Source organism: Cebidichthys violaceus, unplaced genomic scaffold, assembly GCF_023349555.1.
Source record: "Cebidichthys violaceus isolate CVI_PGR_0920_01 unplaced genomic scaffold, fCebVio1.0.p SCAF_73, whole genome shotgun sequence".
In the NCBI taxonomy this organism is placed as follows: Eukaryota; Metazoa; Chordata; class Actinopteri; order Perciformes; family Stichaeidae; genus Cebidichthys; species Cebidichthys violaceus.
The window spans coordinates 214,863-235,390 of record NW_027176957.1 but is presented as its reverse complement, the minus strand read 5'-3'; the positions used below and the strand labels follow the sequence as shown (position 1 = coordinate 235,390).

Genomic DNA, 20,528 nt, shown 5'->3' with positions numbered 1-20,528 from the left:
CATACACTACTGCTGTTAATAATCCAGAAGAGCTCACATCTAGTAAAGGAAGAAAAGCAGTTTTAATATTCGTTAAAATAATTTTCAGGAAACCTGATTAATAGTAGTTTGTCAGTTATTTTGCAAGAGAAAACAAACAACGCAGGGCAGTAGGATCCATGTCGAACCTGCAAGGAGAAAATTGAAATATGATTAATGTTAAGCATGGACAGAAGAATTCAACATGGTGTCTGTGCGTTGAGAGGGAAATATCATGACAGCGTTCAGGAAGCAGTTTGAGGGACATTATGAATTTTCTTGCTCCTGGAGGGTTGAGGCAACACCTCGCTTCGTTACCTTTTACTGTGACGTTTCTCCGCGGACTTATGTGTTTTAAATGATGTGTTCTTTCGAATAATGAGGTGTCTGGACACAAAGTTTCACTCAGCTGAAGCAAAAGGTACTCTCACCTGAATACAATCTGGAGGAAAAACATTTACGTTCCTCAAACTGATTATGTGCAAGGTCGAAGTATCCATGATTGTTGTTTGTTTTGGAGAGTTTCTTTTAATATCAAAATTACATTGCACCAAGCTTAAAACTTAAAGAATGAGTCTGTTGTCATTCTATATTTCCTACAAATCACATTAAATAGACCAAAACTAACAATGTGTTAGTCCGTCTCGTAATACTTTCTGACTTCCTGTCATGTGGCTCTCAGCTCCAACCCCATTTGTTCCTACTGAAGACGTAAATCTTTAAAAACGCAAATATAATTTTCTCAAACAACTGGGAAATAGAAGGAAATAGTGCATTTGTTGGGGACTATTTTCAGCAGCGGATTAATCCACATTTGATGCTTGAGTGAGTAAAAGTTTTCAAGGAGTAGAAGTGGAAACGTTCCCAAAAGAAAAGAGGAGTTTTCTTAAATCAAACAACACTGTTTTTAATTTTGAAAACTATTGTGACATCTTTTGAGCTAATATAAGTTTGTTCATTGATGTCAATAGTTCAGCTAAACATTGTTCCTACTCACCTGGAGTAACCTGATTGGTTGCTGGTTTGCTCCGACTCGTTCCCTTCTCCGCCACCAGTTCGACGTCGTACAAACGCCCCGCCTCCAGCTGCCGGATGTGGGCGGAGTCCTGTCCAGCCGGGACCGTCATCTCCTGACTCTTCCCCGCTCCGTCGTTGAGCGTGACGATCAAACGGTACCTGTCGATCTCACCCTGCGACTGCTCCCATTGGACCACCGCAGACGTAGAGGTCGTCTTGACGACTCGGAGGTTGGAGGGACCAGAGGTGACTGAAGACGAAGACGAAGAAGAGTTTTTACAGCCTCCATTCTGCCAGGTAACATGTAGCTGTGGGAGTGACTCCATGGTGGAGAGTAGATACACTTAAATTAAATTTACTCTGCAGATTTGGCTCAGCTCTTCTCTTAACTTTCCAGAACTCACAGCCTCCCTGCTGCTGCCACAGATAACATCTTTCTGATGTCAGGCATTGATTCCTTATGAAAACTTAGCCACTATTACGTTAGCTGCCAACATAACTAAGCTAATGTCAAATAGCAACGCGTCGGCGGTCTTTCCTTCAACATTGTGGATGCAACCTCCAATCCAGTTGCTTTATTTCTTTTGCTGGATTATGTTGTGGATCTTTACAGACTTATCGTTCCATGTTTTGATGTTTGTTCACAAGTCGAACGTTAGGACCACTTCAACGTAGATATAAAGACTGATTAGTTTCCCAGACTGTACTTGAGAGATTCTACCCGGCCTAAGTGTGACGTAGCAAAATGGCCGCCGTTTGAGGTGAGTTATGCGCCATGAAACATGGCCTCAATAGTTTAGCAGTAAAAACTAATTAATGACACTGATTGACAACAAGATAATGAATGTTACAGACAAAATGTAAACTTTAAAACTTGCTCTTTGGGTCATTTACAGCTTTTTTATCCGGGTGTTATAATAAACAATTATCTTCTGTCTGCTGATGTTTTTGTATTTATAGGAAGGAGGAATAAATAAGGACAGCTCACGGGTCATGAATTCAGCGGAGCTCTTGGCTCCCTTCCTGCCGTCGATCTCTCCGGTGACGCCGACGGTGTATTCCTGACCGGCTGCCAGGCCCGTCTGGGTGAAGGTGGTCAGGCTGCCGTCCACCTGGACGCTTATCTGCTGGTCACTGTCCTTCTGTGTGGACCAGACGAAGAAACACAACAAATGAGAGTGAGTACAAATATATATATATATATATATATATATATATATATATATATATATAATCACACTTTGAAAAGATGTGGAGGTGCACTGCACTGAAATATGTATTCTTATTTAAGAAATAAAAACAAGGGAAAGGCTAAACAAGCCAAATATTAAGATCAGTAAAAACAATAAAGTTTTTTTTTTTTTTTTTATTGGGTTTTTTTTAAACAATTTTTGGGGGAGTTGTTCCTGTCAGAGGATGTCACATGTGTACAGATTGTAAAGCCCTCTGAGGCAAATTTGTGATTTTGGGCTTTATAAAATATATTTAATTGAATTAAAGGGAATTAGCGGCCAACAATCGAAACAAAAGATGCAGCAAAAAATGGTTCCAAAATAACAATAACCATAATAAATAAACTACAATATAAGTGTGAAGGATGCAGTGAAGTTACTTGGTAAAGCTTTTGTTGAATCTCTTCGATTTTATTTATTAATTTCTTTAAATTCATAATACATCAAGTTATCTACATCAGTTATAATTGTGAATTCACTGTATAAACAGTAATAAATCATTGTGATTTGAATACATGGATCACTCATAAGAGTCACAGAGAAGATGTTAAATAGAAGACGTGGACTTATTTCTGAACTCTGTCACATCTGATCCATCAGCAAACAAAAAGCTGAGTTCTTAAAGTGCAGCACCGTGACGGACCAGCAGAGGGAGTGTTTCCTCACTGACGGCTGATTATTAGCTCTAAACTATTGGATCAAACACATCCTGAGTAATAATAAGAACAACACACCATGATGTAATCATTATCATTAAAGTGCATGAAGAGTCTGAACAGCCTGAGTGGAAACTCTGTGCTGTCTGTAGGGCATCATGTGTGTGTGTGTGTGTGTGTGTGTGTGTGTGTGTGTGTGTGTGTGTGTGTGTGTGTGTGTGTGTGTGTGTGTGGGCGAAGACTGTATGCTGTGCTGTATTTTGTACTTTCTGCAGATTCCGGAACCTAAATGTACTGAAGCAGAAACAACAATAATCCAGAGGGGAAAGTTAACTGCACTTGAAAGTCTTCTTGTTTGTGAGTGAATGTTTGCTGCAAATCACATGTGACCACGAAAAAATAAAAGCTGCAGGAGGATGATGAGGATGATGATGATGATGATGATGATGATGTGTTGTTGTTAACAGTAAAGAGACAACAGTAGCCTATGAAGTGAAAATAAATTTAAATGTTCTTACAACTTGTTTTTAAAATATTAAAAAGAATATTTTTCTATATTCGGATTTGTGGATTTAAAAAAAATAAAGATAAAATATAATTTGTGTTTTTTTGTGATTGGTTTGAAGTGTTGTATTAATAAAGTTCATTATTATGTAATTGTCATTTTTTAAAATATATATAATTATATTTACACTTTAAATTACTTTGTAACTCAAAGATAAGTGCTATATAAATAAAAAGAATTACTATCATGATAATTTAAATATATTTATTAAATATATTAATCTCTAGAACAAGTTTTTTTCCCCTTCAGTCTGATGAGAAAACTAAACATCGAGAACCATAAACACTGCTTGTTTATTGATTACTGTCGTGTCATTTCAGACTCTGTCGTGACTCTGTGTTCAGTGAATGTAATTATCCTCAAAATATCAGTCTGCATCGCTTCACGCACTTCACACAAAGTTCTCATTTATTCTCTTTATTGTTGAAAAGCCTGGAACGTCCCCTGAATGAAACGCTTGCTCACCAGTTGCTCAGCTGGGAGCGCTGGGCTGGCGTTTCTAATGAATGGACACTAATGGCCGTGGTGGTGGCTGCCCGGTGACGGAGCCTCAGAGGTCGCTTTCATCCACTTCCACATGGATGAGGGGTGACATCATTAAAACTGGGGCCCAATCCCAGCGTCCCCCCTAAAGCCTCAAACCCTGAACCCTCAAGGACTCACTGACGTCGCCTGGTGGGTGGTTGAGTGTGAGAGGCTGTCAGGGCTCGACATGGTGTGAATATGAATGGGACATATCAGGTTACCATGAAAACGACAACAAATAAGATGTATAATTGTGAGTATTTATTGTATACTTTGTACTCTCTGATTTGAACGTCTTCAGGCTCTTTCCTCCAGATGAGGTGATTTAATATCATCTATTTATTCGTTTTTGTCAAAACAGATTCAAAGACAAAATCAAATATTTGATGAATAAATAAATAAATATTCTGATTTCATGTTTTATTTTGTTCCATCTTCCACCCTTAATGTCTTTGAGTAAATATAATAAGACAGGCTGAACACTAACACACGTGAGCCGTCCTCTTTGTTCACCTTTTTTTTTACGTCTCCATGCGTCCACTGGTTACCCCGTGTTTAACGTCACGTTGCTATGATTTGTGGGTAATTCCCTTAGGCTAAGTCAGCATCCTATGCTCCATCTTTTAACCAATAGTGGTTTTTGACCGTCTCCATCTTGGTTTTTGACTGTCTCCATCTTGGTTTTTGACTGTCTCCATCTTGGTTTTTGACCGTCTCCATCTTGGTTTTTGACCGTCTCCATCTTGGTTTTTGACCGTCTCCATCTTGGTTTTTGATTGTCTCCATCTTGGTTTTTGACCGTCTCCATCTTGGTTTTTGATTGTCTCCATCTTGGTTTTTGACCGTCTCCATCTTGGTTTTTGACCGTCTCCATCTTGGTTTTTGATTGTCTCCATCTTGGTTTTTGACCGTCTCCATCTTGGTTTTTGATCGTCTCTAAAATATTATATATATAAAAAATATAGAGCGAATGCAGGTTCAAGACACTTCAGCATTGGCTTCACTTTTCAGAACTGGGCGTTGACACTTGGTTTTAGCATGAAATGGAAATACTACTAGTAAACTACAAGTACCTCAGTTTTGTTCGACAAACTGCGGAACATTATTCATGAATCTAGTGAAGATGATTCAGTTTCAAAATGTGAATTGTTGAAACATGAGATAGAAACATGTAATATGTTTTCAATTCATTGATATAAATACATAAAATTCACAAAGTTGAATAAAATGTAGAGTCCAAACTGCATATACAGGAAATATTAATATTATTACTAATACTTATAACATTAATAATAATAATAATAATATAATAATAATAAAACATATATATATATATATATATATATATATATATATATATATATATATATATATATATATATATATATATATATATATATATATATAAATATATCTATTGGTTAAATGAAGAATTCAACAGGTTTAGTAGACGGAACATATTTAGATCATTGAATCATCCTTTTACAGCAAAATGTCCAAATGTCCTCCGGTTGTTCAGATGTTTCTGTTTTATAAGATTGTTGACTGAATATTTTGGGATTCTTGGACAGAAAAAGTAATTTAAAGACACCAACTTTGGCTCTGGGAACGTTTGATGGACAAATCTTATAATTACTTGCAGCCCCTTAAAAACTGTGAAGACGGTAATGTGAAGATTTATATTAACAGTCATCTGGAAACAATAAATATTTATGGGATGTAAACGTGGTTCATGAAACCAATTGAACTCATTTCCTTGCATCCAGATGTTCTCTCTCTTCGTTCCTCAGAGACAAACCTTCTTCTGTTGACGATCTGATCTCAGCCTCTGTTGTTGTTGTTGTGACTGTCGGTCCGGTAAACATCTCTGTCTCTCTTCTTCTTCTTCTCTCTCTCTCTGTGTCACAGCTGTGGGCCGGCGGTGACGTCGTCCTTCTGGCAGTCGCCATGTTTTTGACAGTGTTTACGCGTTTCCGTAGCAACAAGCATCCCACATCTGCATCTTTTTTCTCTCTTCAGCTCATTTCACTCACTGACTTCCTTTCTGTTTTCATTCTGAGCTTCGTCTGTTTGTTCTACCGTCTTCTATTTCATCCCCTTTTGGCGGAACGGTCGCTTTCAGAGAATTATTATTTTATTTTATAAATCATTAGATGCTTTAAGGGGAGAACACTATGTGAATATAACTAATAGTTATCACCATGGAACTTCTGCAATTCATTACTTTACATAAGCCAATTACCGTTGTGAGGAATTGTATGTATATTGAGTGTCTGTGGGGGGGTTTGAGGAATGTGCCAGCAGCGGGGGCAGGATACGTGCTGGATGAGTGAGGTGTTTGACCAGAACAATGAGTTATCAGCCAATCGTGGAGCTGATCGATAGGCTGAGGAATGTAACTTTGGGGGGACAAGAGGACTGTAGATCCGAGGAGAGGATCAGACCTCCCGGACGGGGCCTCACTTTCATGAAATTGTTATGTTTGTTTTGTTATTATTAGTGTATTCGGTTTGTAACTGTTGTGCTTCTGTAGTTATTAAATATCTTTTGATTTTAACTGGAACCAGCTGATTTTTTGCCACTGCTTTGCTGACGAAAGACGCAGCAGTGGGAGACATGCGGCCTTCCTTTGTCTAAGAGAGTTGAGAACCGAACACCGTTTGCATTACAAGTTTTCATCAGATTTGTGGTAATTTTCATACATTTACACAACATAAACAAAGCCAGGTTCAACATGATTGTTTCATTTTGTCAACATATTAGAGTCAAAGGTTTTTAAAGAGAGAATTTGGGATATCTCTTTGTATCACTACATGATTCAGAAAATACCATCAACAGCCATTCAAAAAAAATTGTTTTTGCCATGATTTTATGATTAAAACATTCCATAACTCAGGCTGTGAATGATCAGCCGGATTTCATGGGAAGGCGCAACAATAGCACGATAATTTACGGACATTCTGTGTGTCATGATGAAGTATTTTAGGCTTTGATTGTGTCATGTTAGGTGACGTTATTCCTGTGAAATGGCTGCAGTGTGGTTTAGACAACAAGACCACTTGGTTAGGTTGAGGAGGAACATCGTGGTTGGTCTTAAAATCAGTAAACAATGTAATTTAAGTAAAACAAGCTTCACAAACTTCACTAATGTGGAGGTTTTCTGGGCGCATCCAAACGAGAGGAAAGACCCAGAACTCTTCATCATTTTTAATAAATAAAGCTGATTTGCGTTTTACTACGAAAGTCCAGCAACACGAGTCAATTCCGGCTCATTAGATGCATATTAACTTCGTTCCTTTTGAAGAACTAGATCCACATTCTGGCTTTTTCAGATTGACTCCACGCTGACGTCTGTGCGGTAAATATGAAGCTAGAATAAGCAGCCGTTAGCTTAGCTTAGCATAAAGACTGGAAACAGGGGGAAAGAGCTAGCCTGGTAACAAGGTAACACCACACATTCATAATTAAGTGTTTAAAACAAGTTTTTTTGAAAGACTATAGCAACTATCTTGCTTTATATGTAAATACAAGTATGAACATGTTGATATCTTTGTGCTAAGCTAAGCTAAGCTAAGCTAAGCTAAGCAGCTGCAACCTTATATTGAATCAGACAGGTATGAGAGTTGTATGAATGTTTAAATCAAACTCTCTGCAGGTAATTTGTATTTTTGTTCTTCACTTTTCTGTCTCTGGTTTGTTTTCCTCCCTCATCTCTTCTCTCTCTGTGTTTCTCATGACCTCTCTGTGGGTTCATGAAGAAGATTACACGTCTTCATCACGTCCTCTCTCTTCACTTCCTGTCTTATTCCCTCTTGCAGACGTCCACCCGTCAATCATCGCTGACGGCTGTGGATAATTCCTGGAGTCCAGAGCCTCTCAGAGTCATTGCTGAGGTTTAACTCCCTCCACGACGTCACCGCGGGGAGATCGCCGCTCTTGTTTTGTTCGAGGTGAACGCTGTAACTGTGTGTGAAAACATGTTTGAGAGGAAGCCAGAACATGTGCGGTGAGGTGACTGCTCTGAGAGTGTGTGTGTGTGTGTGTGTGTGTGTGTGTGTGTGTGTGTGTGTGTGTGTGTGATGCAATCCAAAGCAGTGACTTGGTTTCTTTTCATCTCAGTGACGGATTTGATTTCAACTGATTTAGAAAGTGAAGTTGAGTCTTTTCTTTGTTCTCTCACAAATACCAACGCAATTAGTCATTTTCCGATTCTTTAATGCCTTCTGCCGCTGAGTGATCGCACATGTTTGAAGTCTGATGAACGAGTGAAGCAGAGGTTACTGGTTTACGGAGCCTCGATGAGGGCTCAACACTTGCTTTTAAGAGCGGTTGCCAGGCAACCAGGCATCAACTTTTAGATTGCCGGAACTGAAAATATGTTTTCCATTTGAAGTCACTTTACATTTTGAGTAATTAAGACACTGTGAAGACGTACACCAGCTAAATGATGAACACGTGACATGTATACATGTCTACAGCTCAAAGATGTCGGGATACTTTTGTTCCTTTTTGTTTGTTTGTTTAGGTTCATCAGGTTTTAGTTTGTGATGTTGACGCTGTAGTTGAACTTTTCACCCCAAAGTCAAATTACTTAATTAGCTTCATCGTTGTTTTTAAAAACAGATGATTGTGCACACGCAAAAAAAAAGAAGTCTGATTCTGACTGTAACTGTCACTAATGCAACAAATAATAAAAATGTATTCATTTTGTCTGTCTCTATTATGTGTTAGAAACTGGTTGCCACTAATGGCAAGACTTGGAAGCAATTAAAGGTTCTAAACAAGAGATTGGGAGCATTTTGATTGCCTCTCAACGGCTCTCAACATGGCGACGGCTTAGCCGGCGGCTAACAGAGCTAACAGAGCTAACAGAGAGGGTTTCTGCTTTTACATAAATGCATGAGTAATAATAATCTAATGCTACAATATATAAGAGCAGGAAAGTCACAGTTAGAATACTTTTGACTGATTATACTAACATACTTCTACTGCAGGAACATTTCCACAGTGTTTTAGTACTTTTGCTGAAGTAAAGGCTCTAAATACTTCGTCCCTCGTTGGTCTTGTTCGTCACAAACTCGGCTGGAGTTGTCGATCTGCCCCCTGAGTGATGTGATTCCTCTTAAACAGACCTTGTTGCTACGTTGCAGTGGATGTTTGTCCAACAGAAGCAGAGAGGCGGATGATTTGATGAGGTTTGTGTTGCCAACGCGACACACCCTCTCTGCCTGTTCAACGATCTGTTTGGTTCCTGAAGGTCGGACGAGTGTGAATATATAAAGATCTGGCTTTAGAGAGCAGCGATGTAGGAAATGAAAGAAGAGAGATGAGGTGTTTGTGGGTGCCGACTACTGATTTCATCCAACTGCAGTATTTGGCAAGTTTGAACAAAATACCCAAAATCAGGTTCAAACCTACAGCTGGTCTTCTATCAAGTCAAAGAGACGTTTCTTTAAAAAGAGGATTTAGAGAGAACCCAAGTCGTATAGGATGCTCATTAAGTTCTCAGGAACTTCACATGTGTGTTTATAGACTCAGTGACCTGCGTCATAATCTTTGATGGATTACTGAGATGGCCGACCAAGCAGAGGACCAGGGACCTTCACCGACAAAATGTGACGTACCAACCAGGGAGAGTCACAAAATGACCAAAAAGAAACACAAAACAACTACAAAGAGATGAGAAACAACTACAAAGAGATGAGAAACAACTACAAAGAGACACAAAACAACTACAAAAAGACACAAAAGAACTACAAAGAGATGAGAAACAACTACAAAGACACAAAACAACTACAAAGAGACACAAAACAACTACAAAAAGACACAAAACAACTACAAAGAGATGAGAAACAACTACAAAGAGACACAAAACAACTACAGAAAGACAAATTACCACAGGGAGACACAAAAGAAGTACAAAAAGACGCAAAACAACTACAAAAACCAAATAACAACTACAGAAAAACACAAAATGACCTGAAATAGATTCATTCATTAATGGATCACTAATTTACTGACATTTTCATTTAGTTTTTTACAAGTTGGAGAAGGTTTTTTTTTCATTTTTCAGCATTATTCCATATTTTCACATACCTTTTAACTGTAAACAAAACACAAATTATTAAATTATATAACTATATAATATATAATTCGTAATGCACTTTTAAAAGTAATTATTGTACACTTTTTATTATTATTGTTATCTTAGAATTACAAGAATACAATAAAGTTGAATTAAGCTTTTGTTTAGATTATTTTGTGCTGATTTATTTTCTGCTCCTTGTTGGCTTTGCTTTCATTTCTTGGTTCATCTGCACATTCAGACTTTATTCATTCATTGAATTTTGTTTTAAATAGTTGAAATAAAGTTAAAGAGGTAAAGTAAAGACGCTTTGAGGAGATCCGGCTGCAGCCTGTGTTTCATATTTCGGATGAAATCTCAAGTGTTTAGCACAAACATGTGAGGACAGAGCTGCTGGTTTAGATGAAGATGAAACAGTTAGTCAGAATTTATAAACTTGGCCTTTTGATCCAAACATCAAGAGGACTCGGTATTCTTTTCCAGGGAAGAGACGGATTTGTTGTTGTCATCTTGAGTCTTCCAGGGGGTCACTTTGAATTTGTATTTATTTTTCATCGTGTTCGTCTTGGAGAACAAGTCTAGTCTAATCTGATCTGATTTGATTTGATTTGATTTGATTTGCAACACAGAAATGACTTTGTTCTTGAATAAATAATCACACAGCCTTGTGGTTGTTATTATGACATGCTTTGAACCACTGAAACTTTTGCATTTTTGAAGTTTTAAATGTTTTAAAACAGATTTTTGGTGGATGACAAAAATAGGAGATAGAAATGATGCTAAAAGGACAAATTTACAGTTTTATCTGTGTCTATAATATACCTTTATATAACATAAAGGTATATTATAGATTGTAATCTAAGTACTTTTGTTGCCTAAACTGAACTGAGTTTGTTTCCTGTGAAGAAGGAAGTTTACTTTGAAAAGACTGTATTCATTGTTGCTGTTATAACTTGTTGCTGGACTTAAAAAATGGGAAGTACCTTTTTGTAAAATATCATATGAACCGTTGCAGACAGTAAAGGTTGTTTAAGGCGATGATCAGCAGTTCTTGTGTTCAGACTGCAGACTTCATCGGCATGTTTGAAAGCTCCTTGAGGAGAAGTTCATCCCGTTTGAGGCCTTCGACCCCCTGAGCAGCTCTGAATGCTGGGACATCAGGACGCTGAGAGAGCAGACGTCTGGTCGTTCTGGTGCTGAGCCACAAATACATCTGCTGCCTGCATTACATGTAGAAGTATTGAGAAGTATATGTGTGTGTTGTTTATCCTTGTTTGCCCTGTTTACACCTCGTTGTTTGACAGATCACAAACAGTGTGAAGTGTGAATCCTTCCTTCCCTAATTCTTCCCTAAAGAGGGCGATTAATGACGATTAGAACCATTGCACCCAACAACAATAAATACATAAATAAATACATGTCGGTGACGACAGGAGACGTAAACAAAGGCTGAGTGAGTTAATGAAACACACTGTATGAGAGAAAAGAGGAGGAAGGACAACATCTGCATGTCGTCAGGAGGTTGGTACCTGGCTGGTGAAGGTGAGGTCGTACGTCTCGTACTGGACTCCAGGTGGAGTCCAGAGCAGAGTGACGGAGGACTCCGTGACGTCTCTGGTGCTCAGCTGAGAAACCCCCGACATCACTGGAGAGAGACGGAGTAGTGTTATTTATTTAATTATTAATATTATTAATGTATTTAATTATTAGTATTATTTATTTATTTAATTATTAGTAATATTTATGTATTTATTATTAATATTATTTATGTATTTAATCTTTAGTATTATTAATGTATTTATTATTAATATTATGTATGTATTTAATCTTTAGTATTATTAATGTATTTAATCATTAGTATTATTTATGTATTACATTTTATCATGAATTAATTTATTTTATTTTATTGTTACTATGATCATATTTATTGTTATTGTTAGCATGTAACACACAACCATGAAATTAAAGATACAAATTCTGATAATATGTATTTGACAATAAATATATAAATTCATGTAAAATCGTTCATAAATCATGAAGGACAACTGGTGTGTTTATTTCCATTGTGTAGTTTTATAGCAGTTATTAATGTTGATATAAATGTAGACTGAATAAAACTGCGTTTTCAGAAACCACTTGAAAGACAAAATGATCAAATGATCAAATCATTCCTGCAACAGTTTCCACTTCCTGTCTGTGAGACCAGTCGGGTCCAAACGCGGATCTATGTTCACTAACGTGTGGTTAAGTACATGACTCCGCTTCTCTCTCTGTCATTGGCTGGAGCCGCTCCATCCTAGCGCTCTCATTGGCTGCTCACGATGCAGATCATTAACATAAAGTCAGATCAGATCAGGGTTTATTTTCCCCTCCTGAGTGTGTGGATGAGGTTTCTGTCCCCCGTGTCTCGTTGTCTCTCAGTGTGATCCATGCAGTGGAACAAATGAACCAGCGGAGCTCCTTCGCTGCTCAAACTGATGAATTTATCAGCGTTTGGCGTCGAATCGGCAGCCGTTTGCCGACTCGCACCAAAACGATAAAATAAACCGCTCGACCTGATCCGCTGCTTGAAATAGAGATGAAGATGTTTTTGTCATTAAGGGTTTGATCCAGACCAGGTTCGGGATTTGGGAGCTGAGCGGGGCCTCGGTCCAGATTAGTGAGAGGAAGCTGAACGTCTTTGAGATTTAAACAACAATAATAAAGAGTACATTTAGCTGGAGAAGGAGGAGAACTCTCTCAACTCAAGTAAGTACAAGTACCTGAAAAATGTACTTAATGTTATTTAGGTAGAGCAGAGAGTTGTCGTACTTTTGCGTGTCAATGCGAGGTATAAATGCATGAATTGGGATCGGACTATCCAGACCACATTTGGTGACCGCAATGAAGTTTAAAGATCATCTTACTAATTTGCATATTGAGATCCGCTCAAGCTGCAGGAACAATCGATATGATGAGATATCGATGTCTTCGTTAAGGCTTCTGTGTTTTGATGGGTTTGACTCACCGGTGTCACAGTTGGGTCCCGTCATGCCCTCCTCACATCGGCTGCAGTCCGGTCCGGTGAACCCTCGCCGGCAGACACACCTCCCTTTGACGCACCGCCCCTTATTGTTGCAGTTACCGGGACAGCCTTTGGCGCCGCAGTCCGGCCCGGCGAAGCCCGCGTCGCAGACGCACTTCCCGTTCACGCACTTCCCGCGGCCGCTGCAGTCTTTGGGACAAGCTTTACCGGAGCAGTCCTCCCCGGCGAACCCAACGTCGCAGACGCACTGTCCGTCGACGCAGCGCCCCCTGCTGTTGCAGTTTCCCGGGCAGGATTTGTCGGCGCAGTCGTCTCCGGCAAAGCCGCTGTCGCAAACGCATCTGCCGTTCACGCACCGGCCGCGGCCGCTGCAGTCGTTCGGGCACGTTCTTTCGGAGCAATCCGGTCCGCTGAATCCAGCGTCGCAGACGCACTCTCCGTCCACGCAGCGCCCCCTGCTGTTGCAGTCTCCAGGACAGCGTGTCTCAGAGCAGTCCGGGCCGGTGAAGCCGCTGTCGCAGACGCATTTACCGTTCACGCACCGGCCGCGGTCGTTGCAGTTATCAGGACAGGCTTTTTTAGAGCAATCCGGTCCGGTGGATCCAGGATTGCACACGCAGCGCCCGTCCACGCAGCGCCCCCTGCTGTTACAGTTTCCAGGGCAGCTCGTCTCAGAGCAGTCCGGGCCGGTGAAGCCGCTGTCGCACACGCATTTACCGTTCAGGCACCGGCCGCGGTCAGCGCAGTTGTTCGGACACGTCGCCTTGGAGCAGTCCGGGCCGGTGAACCCAGGATTGCACTCACACTTCCCGTTAACGCAGCGCCCCCTGCTGTTGCAGTTCGCCGGGCAGGATTCGTCCGAGCAACCTGGACCGGTGAAGCCGGCGTCGCACACGCACCTGCCGTTCACACACCTGCCCCGGTCGCTGCAGTTGTCGGGGCATCCCGTCCGCGAGCAGTCCGGTCCGGTGAAACCGGGGTCGCACGCGCACTGTCCGTTCACGCAGCGTCCGTTGTCGTTGCAGTTTCCGGGACAGTTGGACTCGCTGCAGTCCGGTCCGTGAAACCCGGGGAAGCAGACGCATTTCCCGTCCACGCAGCGGCCCTGATCGCTGCACTCGTTGGGACATCCGCCCTCCTCCGGTTTGATGGAGCAACCTGCACCTGAAGCAGGGGGACGGGGGACAGACGCGTTAGACAAGGGAGAGGACAAAGACGGATGTAAAACACTTCGTGCTCCTGAGAAGAATTATTATACTTTTATGCAGGATTTTTACATTCCAGCATTCTAGATTGGTAGCAGATTTTTTAAATTCAACATTCCGACTTGAAGTGCTTCTTTAAAGCTGGTTCTGACATTTGGATTGTTTTAAAGTGTCAAAAATCCCCCAAAACGCAGGAACCCACTGATCCAGAGTCTAAAGATGTGAACGTCACCCTCGGGCCTCAGTGACAGAAGCTTTGGTTTGCTGCAGTTTATTTGTAGAGATTAATGTAAAACATGTATCTTCAAACTTCTTACTGTTTTAAAAAAAAAATCTGTGTGCGTGTGTGTGTGTGTGTGTGTGTGTGTGTGTGTGTGGGGGGGGGGGGGGCTCTAATCCTTTCTAATTAGAGTGCAACTTGCTTTGCTAATTTCAGGGAAGGAGAAGGAGACTGAGATCACACTGGGCAGCGAGCTGAGGACACGGACACACACACACACACACACACACACACACAGTTAGCTCATGCTCTGAGCTCTGCCAGGTTATAATGGGATCATTATGACGGAGGACGTGAGTAAAATAATTTAACTGACAGCACAGTCACAAGTAGAAATACTCAAGTACAAGTGGGAGGTAATTAAATAGGATTATTTGATGACGTAAAGATGACTGAACGGGCCTACCGGGTACAGGTCCAGAGGCCCAAAGAGTAAGGGGAACCCGCCAGACTTTACCAACAAAATATCACTCAAAGAGACGCAAAACAACTACAAAGAGACGCAAAACAACCACATAGAGACACTAAACAACCATAATGAGACACAAAACAACCACAAAGAGATGCTAAACAACTACAAAGAGATGTGAAACAACTACAAAGAGACACAAAACAACTACAAAGAGACACAAAACAACCACAAAGAGACACAAAACAACTACAAAGAGATGTGAAACAACTACAAAGAGACACAAAACAACTACAAAGAGACACAAAACAACCACAAAGAGACACAAAACAACTACAAAGAGACACACAACAACCACAAAGAGACACAAAACAACCATGAGACACAAAACAACTACAAAGAGACACAAAACAACCACAAAGAGACACAAAACAACTACAAAGAGATGCTAAACAACTACAAAGAGACACAAAACAACTACAAAGAGACACAAAACAACTACAAAGAGACACAAAGCAACTACAAAAAGAGGCTAAACAACTATAAAGAGACACAAAACAACTACAAAGAGACACAAAACAACCACAAAGAGACACAAAACAACCATAATGAGACACAAAACAACTACAAAGAGATGCTAAACAACTACAAAGAGATGTGAAACAACTACAAAGAGACACAAAACAACTACAAAGAGACACTAAACAACTACAAAGAGACACAAAACAACCACAAAGAGACACAAAACAACTACAAAGAGACACAAAACAACTACAAAGAGACACAAAACAATCACAAAGAGACACAAAACAACTACAAAGAGATGCTAAACAACTACAAAGAGATGTGAAACAACTACAAAGAGACACAAAACAACTACAAAGAGACACTAAACAACTACAAAGAGACACAAAACAACCACAAAGAGACACAAAACAACCACAAAGAGACACAAAACTACTACAAAGAGACACAAAACAACCACAAAGAGACACAAAACAACTACAAAGAGATGCTAAACAACTACAAAGAGATGTGAAACAACTACAAAGAGACACAAAGCAACTACAAAGAGACACAAAACAACTACAAAGAGACACAAAACAACTACAAAGAGATGCTAAACAACTACAAAGAGATGCTAAACAACTACAAAGAGATGTGAAACAACTACAAAGAGACACAAAGCAACTACAAAAAGAGGCTAAACAACTATAAAGTCCTGTAGGAGGTCGGGCTCATTGTCTCATAATCTGCCTGTGATTGACGAGTTATTTTGAAAATCAATCCTTAACTCTCTGATGATATTGATTCCATTGCAGCTGCATGTTTGTTACATTTAATCATAATATAGTTCTGTTGGTGGATTGGATGTTTTCTGTTTTCTCGTGTTTGGTTGGGAGGGTTGAGCTCATTCTTCTTTTGAACTTTTGTTTTTGTTTTCTGTTGTTGATTCCTTTGTTTTTTAATGTTTACTTTAAAAAGAAAAACTAAGGAATGAGAGTCTATTTTTACAAGAATCTAAATATTTTATTCATTTTTTCATCTGTCGGCTGCAGCGGCAGGTCACGCTTCAATGCTGTGTGTGTGTGTGTGTGTGTGTGTGTGTGTGTGTGTGTGTGTGTGTGTGTGTGTGTGTGTGTGTGTGTGTGTGTGTGATGCGTAGATGAGGCAGTGGAACAGAAGAAGCAGCTACAGGCAGAAACAGTGAAGTAATGTGAACACATAACACCGATTGGCTGAAACAAAGACATGTGCAGGCGGTCGTGATGAAGAAGAGTTTCAGTGACTGTGAGTCAGAGCCAACATGTATCGATTTATGCTTCATGTTAATACAATGTGTCTTAAAGGAGCAGCGCCGTCTTTTATTCACTTCCTGTTTTACATCCTCGTTATTGATTATTATTATTATAATGAGGTACTTGATTATGAATTGATTTTGTTTGAACTTCTTCTTTAGCTTCTTTAGCACTTTTAGGCTAAACTTATAGAAAATAATAAATGACTGGATCCTTTGTTATTGTCTCTAACTGAGTTAAATCCACGATGTTGTTTGGAACTAAATGGGAGTTTGGGAGATGTTTGGCTTAAATTATCCAAAAACATCTTCATTGATGATGCGTCAAAATTAACATAAAAATGCTAACGGCACCATGCTAACATGCTCACAACGCTAACAAGCAGGTTCAACATCTAGGTTTAGCATGTTAGCATGCTAGCACTAGCGATAACCACGGCTGAGGCTGATGGGAATGTCTGCAGAAAACTTAAAAAACGTCAATATTCTCATTCTTGGTTGAAACTATTCGACGGACACACATATCGGCCACGCGGTGGCGCTGGAGGGAATCGCCAAAGTCTTTAAGATTCGTCCTCTGGGGAACGTGAACGTCTGCGCAACATTCATCTACAGAAGTTGAAATAATTCAGTCTGGACCAAACTGACGACAGAAAAAAGGGGGAATTTTTTCAGCAAACAAGGAACATTCAGTGTTTACACAACACATGTTGCTATAAACACATGCTGCGCAGCACAGTAACAACACAAAAAACAGCTGTGTCAATCAGACTGTTAACAGATCCAGTAAGAGTCTAGACTGGTTTGTTATGTTACTGATATTAAAGGAATTGAGAGAAGATGTGTTTGTATTTGTTGTCATGGTGAATATGGTCAGATTAGGATCACCATCATTTATTTATTATTACTCAAATCTCTTATTAATTATGTCCTAATAACTTCATGTTGCAAGGTTCCACTGTGTGTTAAGGCGAGCGTGAACATGACATGACAGACGTCACAGACGTCACAGACGTGGTCGTTTTTATTTACACCATCAGCAGAACGACACAGTGTTAAGTGGTTTTTATAGTGGACCTCTCCACTGAAGATCACAGGACCCCTGAGGGACCCCAGGCCTCAGTTTGACTCCCAGTGGTCCAGACAAACACACATCAATCAGACACACACTCTTCTGCTGTTTCACATGAGAGATTTATGTATTTGTGTTTTCTCCTGCGCTTTGTGAGACGGGCGAGGCTCAGCTACAAAAACATGACGTCAAATAAACACGATGTTAAACTCAAAAATACCACGAAAGAATACTTGATGTATTGAACTACTTCTTATTTTCTACATCCAGCAGTTACACATCAGCATGACCGTTACGTCTTTGACTTTATGTCCACTGATGAACGTCAGTCCGGTATTCTCTCTCCTTTAGCTCCGTTTTTGGTCTCCACCACCTCCTGAGGGAAACATCTGTCTCTTTAGCTGCTGAATGCTCCTCTACGTTCTCCAGCTGGTCTCTAACGGAGTCTGTCTGCTGTTTGCTGCTCAGCAGGTCGTGAACAGAAGCTTCCCGTCTGGGACCGGTCTACTTTCTGTTCCCAGAGTCAGGACTAAACACGGAGAAGTAGCGTTCAGTTCTTCTGCTCCACACATCTGGAACAAAGTCCCAGAAAGCTGCAGGTCTGCTGAGACCCTCAGCTCCTTTAAATCCAGACTGAAGACTTTTCTGTTTGCTGCTGCCTTTGATTGAACCACATTCAAGGATTTTAATCAATTTCTGCATTTTACTACTGTATTTTATTTATTACACTGCACTGTTTTTAGCTTTTTAGTGTTTTAATAATGACTGTTTTTAATGTTTCAATGAATGTTCTTAATTGTTTTAAAATCTCCTTTTCTTTTGCTTTATGTTTTGATGCTTTTAATGGTTTTATGTGAAGCACTTTGAATTGCCTTGTTGTTGAAATGTGCTCTACAAATAAACTTGCCTTGTCTTCCTGCAGCTTTTATTCTGAAGACGACGCTGTGAGAGCGTTGAGGGAGCGAGAAGCTGCAGATTCAGCAGATTAATCTTGAGCATTTCCACATCAGTCGCCTCTTTAACTCTTGTTGCTAATTTAGAAATTAATATTTAAAGTTAGCTCTGGTGTCGACCTGTCAATCAGCATGTAGCCCCGCCCCTAAATCATCCCCTCTTTATGGTCTGTGTGACTCTAAATGGAGCATAATGTACTAAATGAACATCATGCTGTATTGAAGAAGACTGTAAACTAGAGATTGAGACCATAAACTCATGTTTACAATGTTTACTGAGGGAATAAATCTAGAGAGAAGTAGAGTCATTTTAGACTAGACTTCTATACAACCAGAGGAGTCGCCCCCTGGTGGACACTAGAGAGAATGCAAGTTAAGGACACCAACAACACGACTAAATACACGTACTCATTAGTTTTCAGCTGAACTCAGCAGTTTCAGGTGTTGAGTTACTCTGAACTTTTACCTTTGCTCTCCTTGGAGGTGCAGCAGCCTCCTTCAGGTCCTCCACATTTCTCCCTGAGGGACGACACCTCCCTCTCCAGCCCCTCCAGACGCTCCCTCAGGGCAACAAAGTCCGTCTCGCATCCGCAAGACCCGGATCCAGAACCGGAACCAGAACCCGACGATGGAACCAGTTTGATCCGATGGGTCAGGACCAGAGGGGAACCGGGGTTCAGGTCGATTTCTTTACCTGAGAGAAGAACCAGGTCGGATTAAAAAGACACGGGAGGAGAACTGTAGATGATCTGAGAAGTTTTAAGGAAAGAAATGTGTTTTTGGAAGATGTCAAACTATAATGAAATAAATAAAACCCGTTGTTTACCTCCCTGGCTGTCAGGTGAATCCCCCTGAGTGACGCAGCCCTCAGAGATCACCACCTGCAACAAGGACAATGGATCCACTTCAATCTCAAAGTCCCCAGTGCAAAGCAGAATAAATCATTTATTTATTTTATTTTATTTAAAAAAATAATATATATAATAATAAAATTAAATAAAATTAAATACATTTTATTTTTATTTGTTTCATGCTGGGACAGCATTTCAAAAGTAATATATTATAGAATAAAAATAAATAAATATTGAATTAAAATAAAATAAAATAAAATCCAAATAAAATAAAGTAAAATAAAATAAAGTAAAAAATAAAATTAATAATAAAATGAAATAAAGTAAAGTAAAGAAAATAAATAATAATAAATAAAATAAAATAAATCATATATTTGTTTTATGCTGGGACAGCATTTAAAAAAATATTTTTGCTAATTTTTTTTATAAAAGTTATATATTATAGAATTAAAAAAATTTAAATAAAATAAAATAAAGTAAAAAAATAAATAAATAAAGTAAAATAAAATAAAATAAAATAAAAAGTAAAATAACCATCAACTCACCTTGATGGAGTCCTCCTTGGCGTCCCTCGGCGTCCTCTGACCTCTGACCTGTAGCTCGTTGGATGGGGTCAGGAGGGCCGGAGCAGCCAGGAGGAGGACGAGGAGGAGGGGGGGGATGAAGGGAAACATCGCTGCGGTCAGACCAGGAAGAAGCTTCTCGGGTTGTTTAGAGAAGAAGAAGAAGAAGAAGAAGAAGAAAAAGAAGAAGAAGAAAAAGCTCAGGAAGTGTGAGCTGAGTGAAGCTGATTGTTTCAACGACGAACGGATCAGAAGAAGCTGAGCTGCAGGTGAA

The 20,528-nt window shown here is 39.8% G+C and overlaps 1 protein-coding gene across 2 annotated transcripts in view; it reads right to left on the bottom strand.

Moving 5' to 3' along the window:
• The window catches only part of LOC137892000 (tenascin-like), a 35,649-nt gene extending 15,121 nt beyond the window's left edge, over nt 1-20,528 (bottom strand). For both annotated transcript variants that reach the window (XM_068736882.1, XM_068736883.1), the window contains exons 1-7: nt 20,237-20,528; nt 19,667-19,721; nt 19,307-19,534; nt 13,106-14,287; nt 11,628-11,743; nt 2,024-2,177; nt 1,016-1,285 (exon numbers count right to left, since the gene is read on the bottom strand). In XM_068736882.1, the coding sequence (XP_068592983.1) occupies nt 1,016-1,285; nt 2,024-2,177; nt 11,628-11,743; nt 13,106-14,287; nt 19,307-19,534; nt 19,667-19,721; nt 20,237-20,365 (2,134 nt within the window). In that variant the 5' untranslated portion in view covers nt 20,366-20,528. The remainder of the gene's footprint in view (nt 1-1,015; nt 1,286-2,023; nt 2,178-11,627; nt 11,744-13,105; nt 14,288-19,306; nt 19,535-19,666; nt 19,722-20,236) is intronic.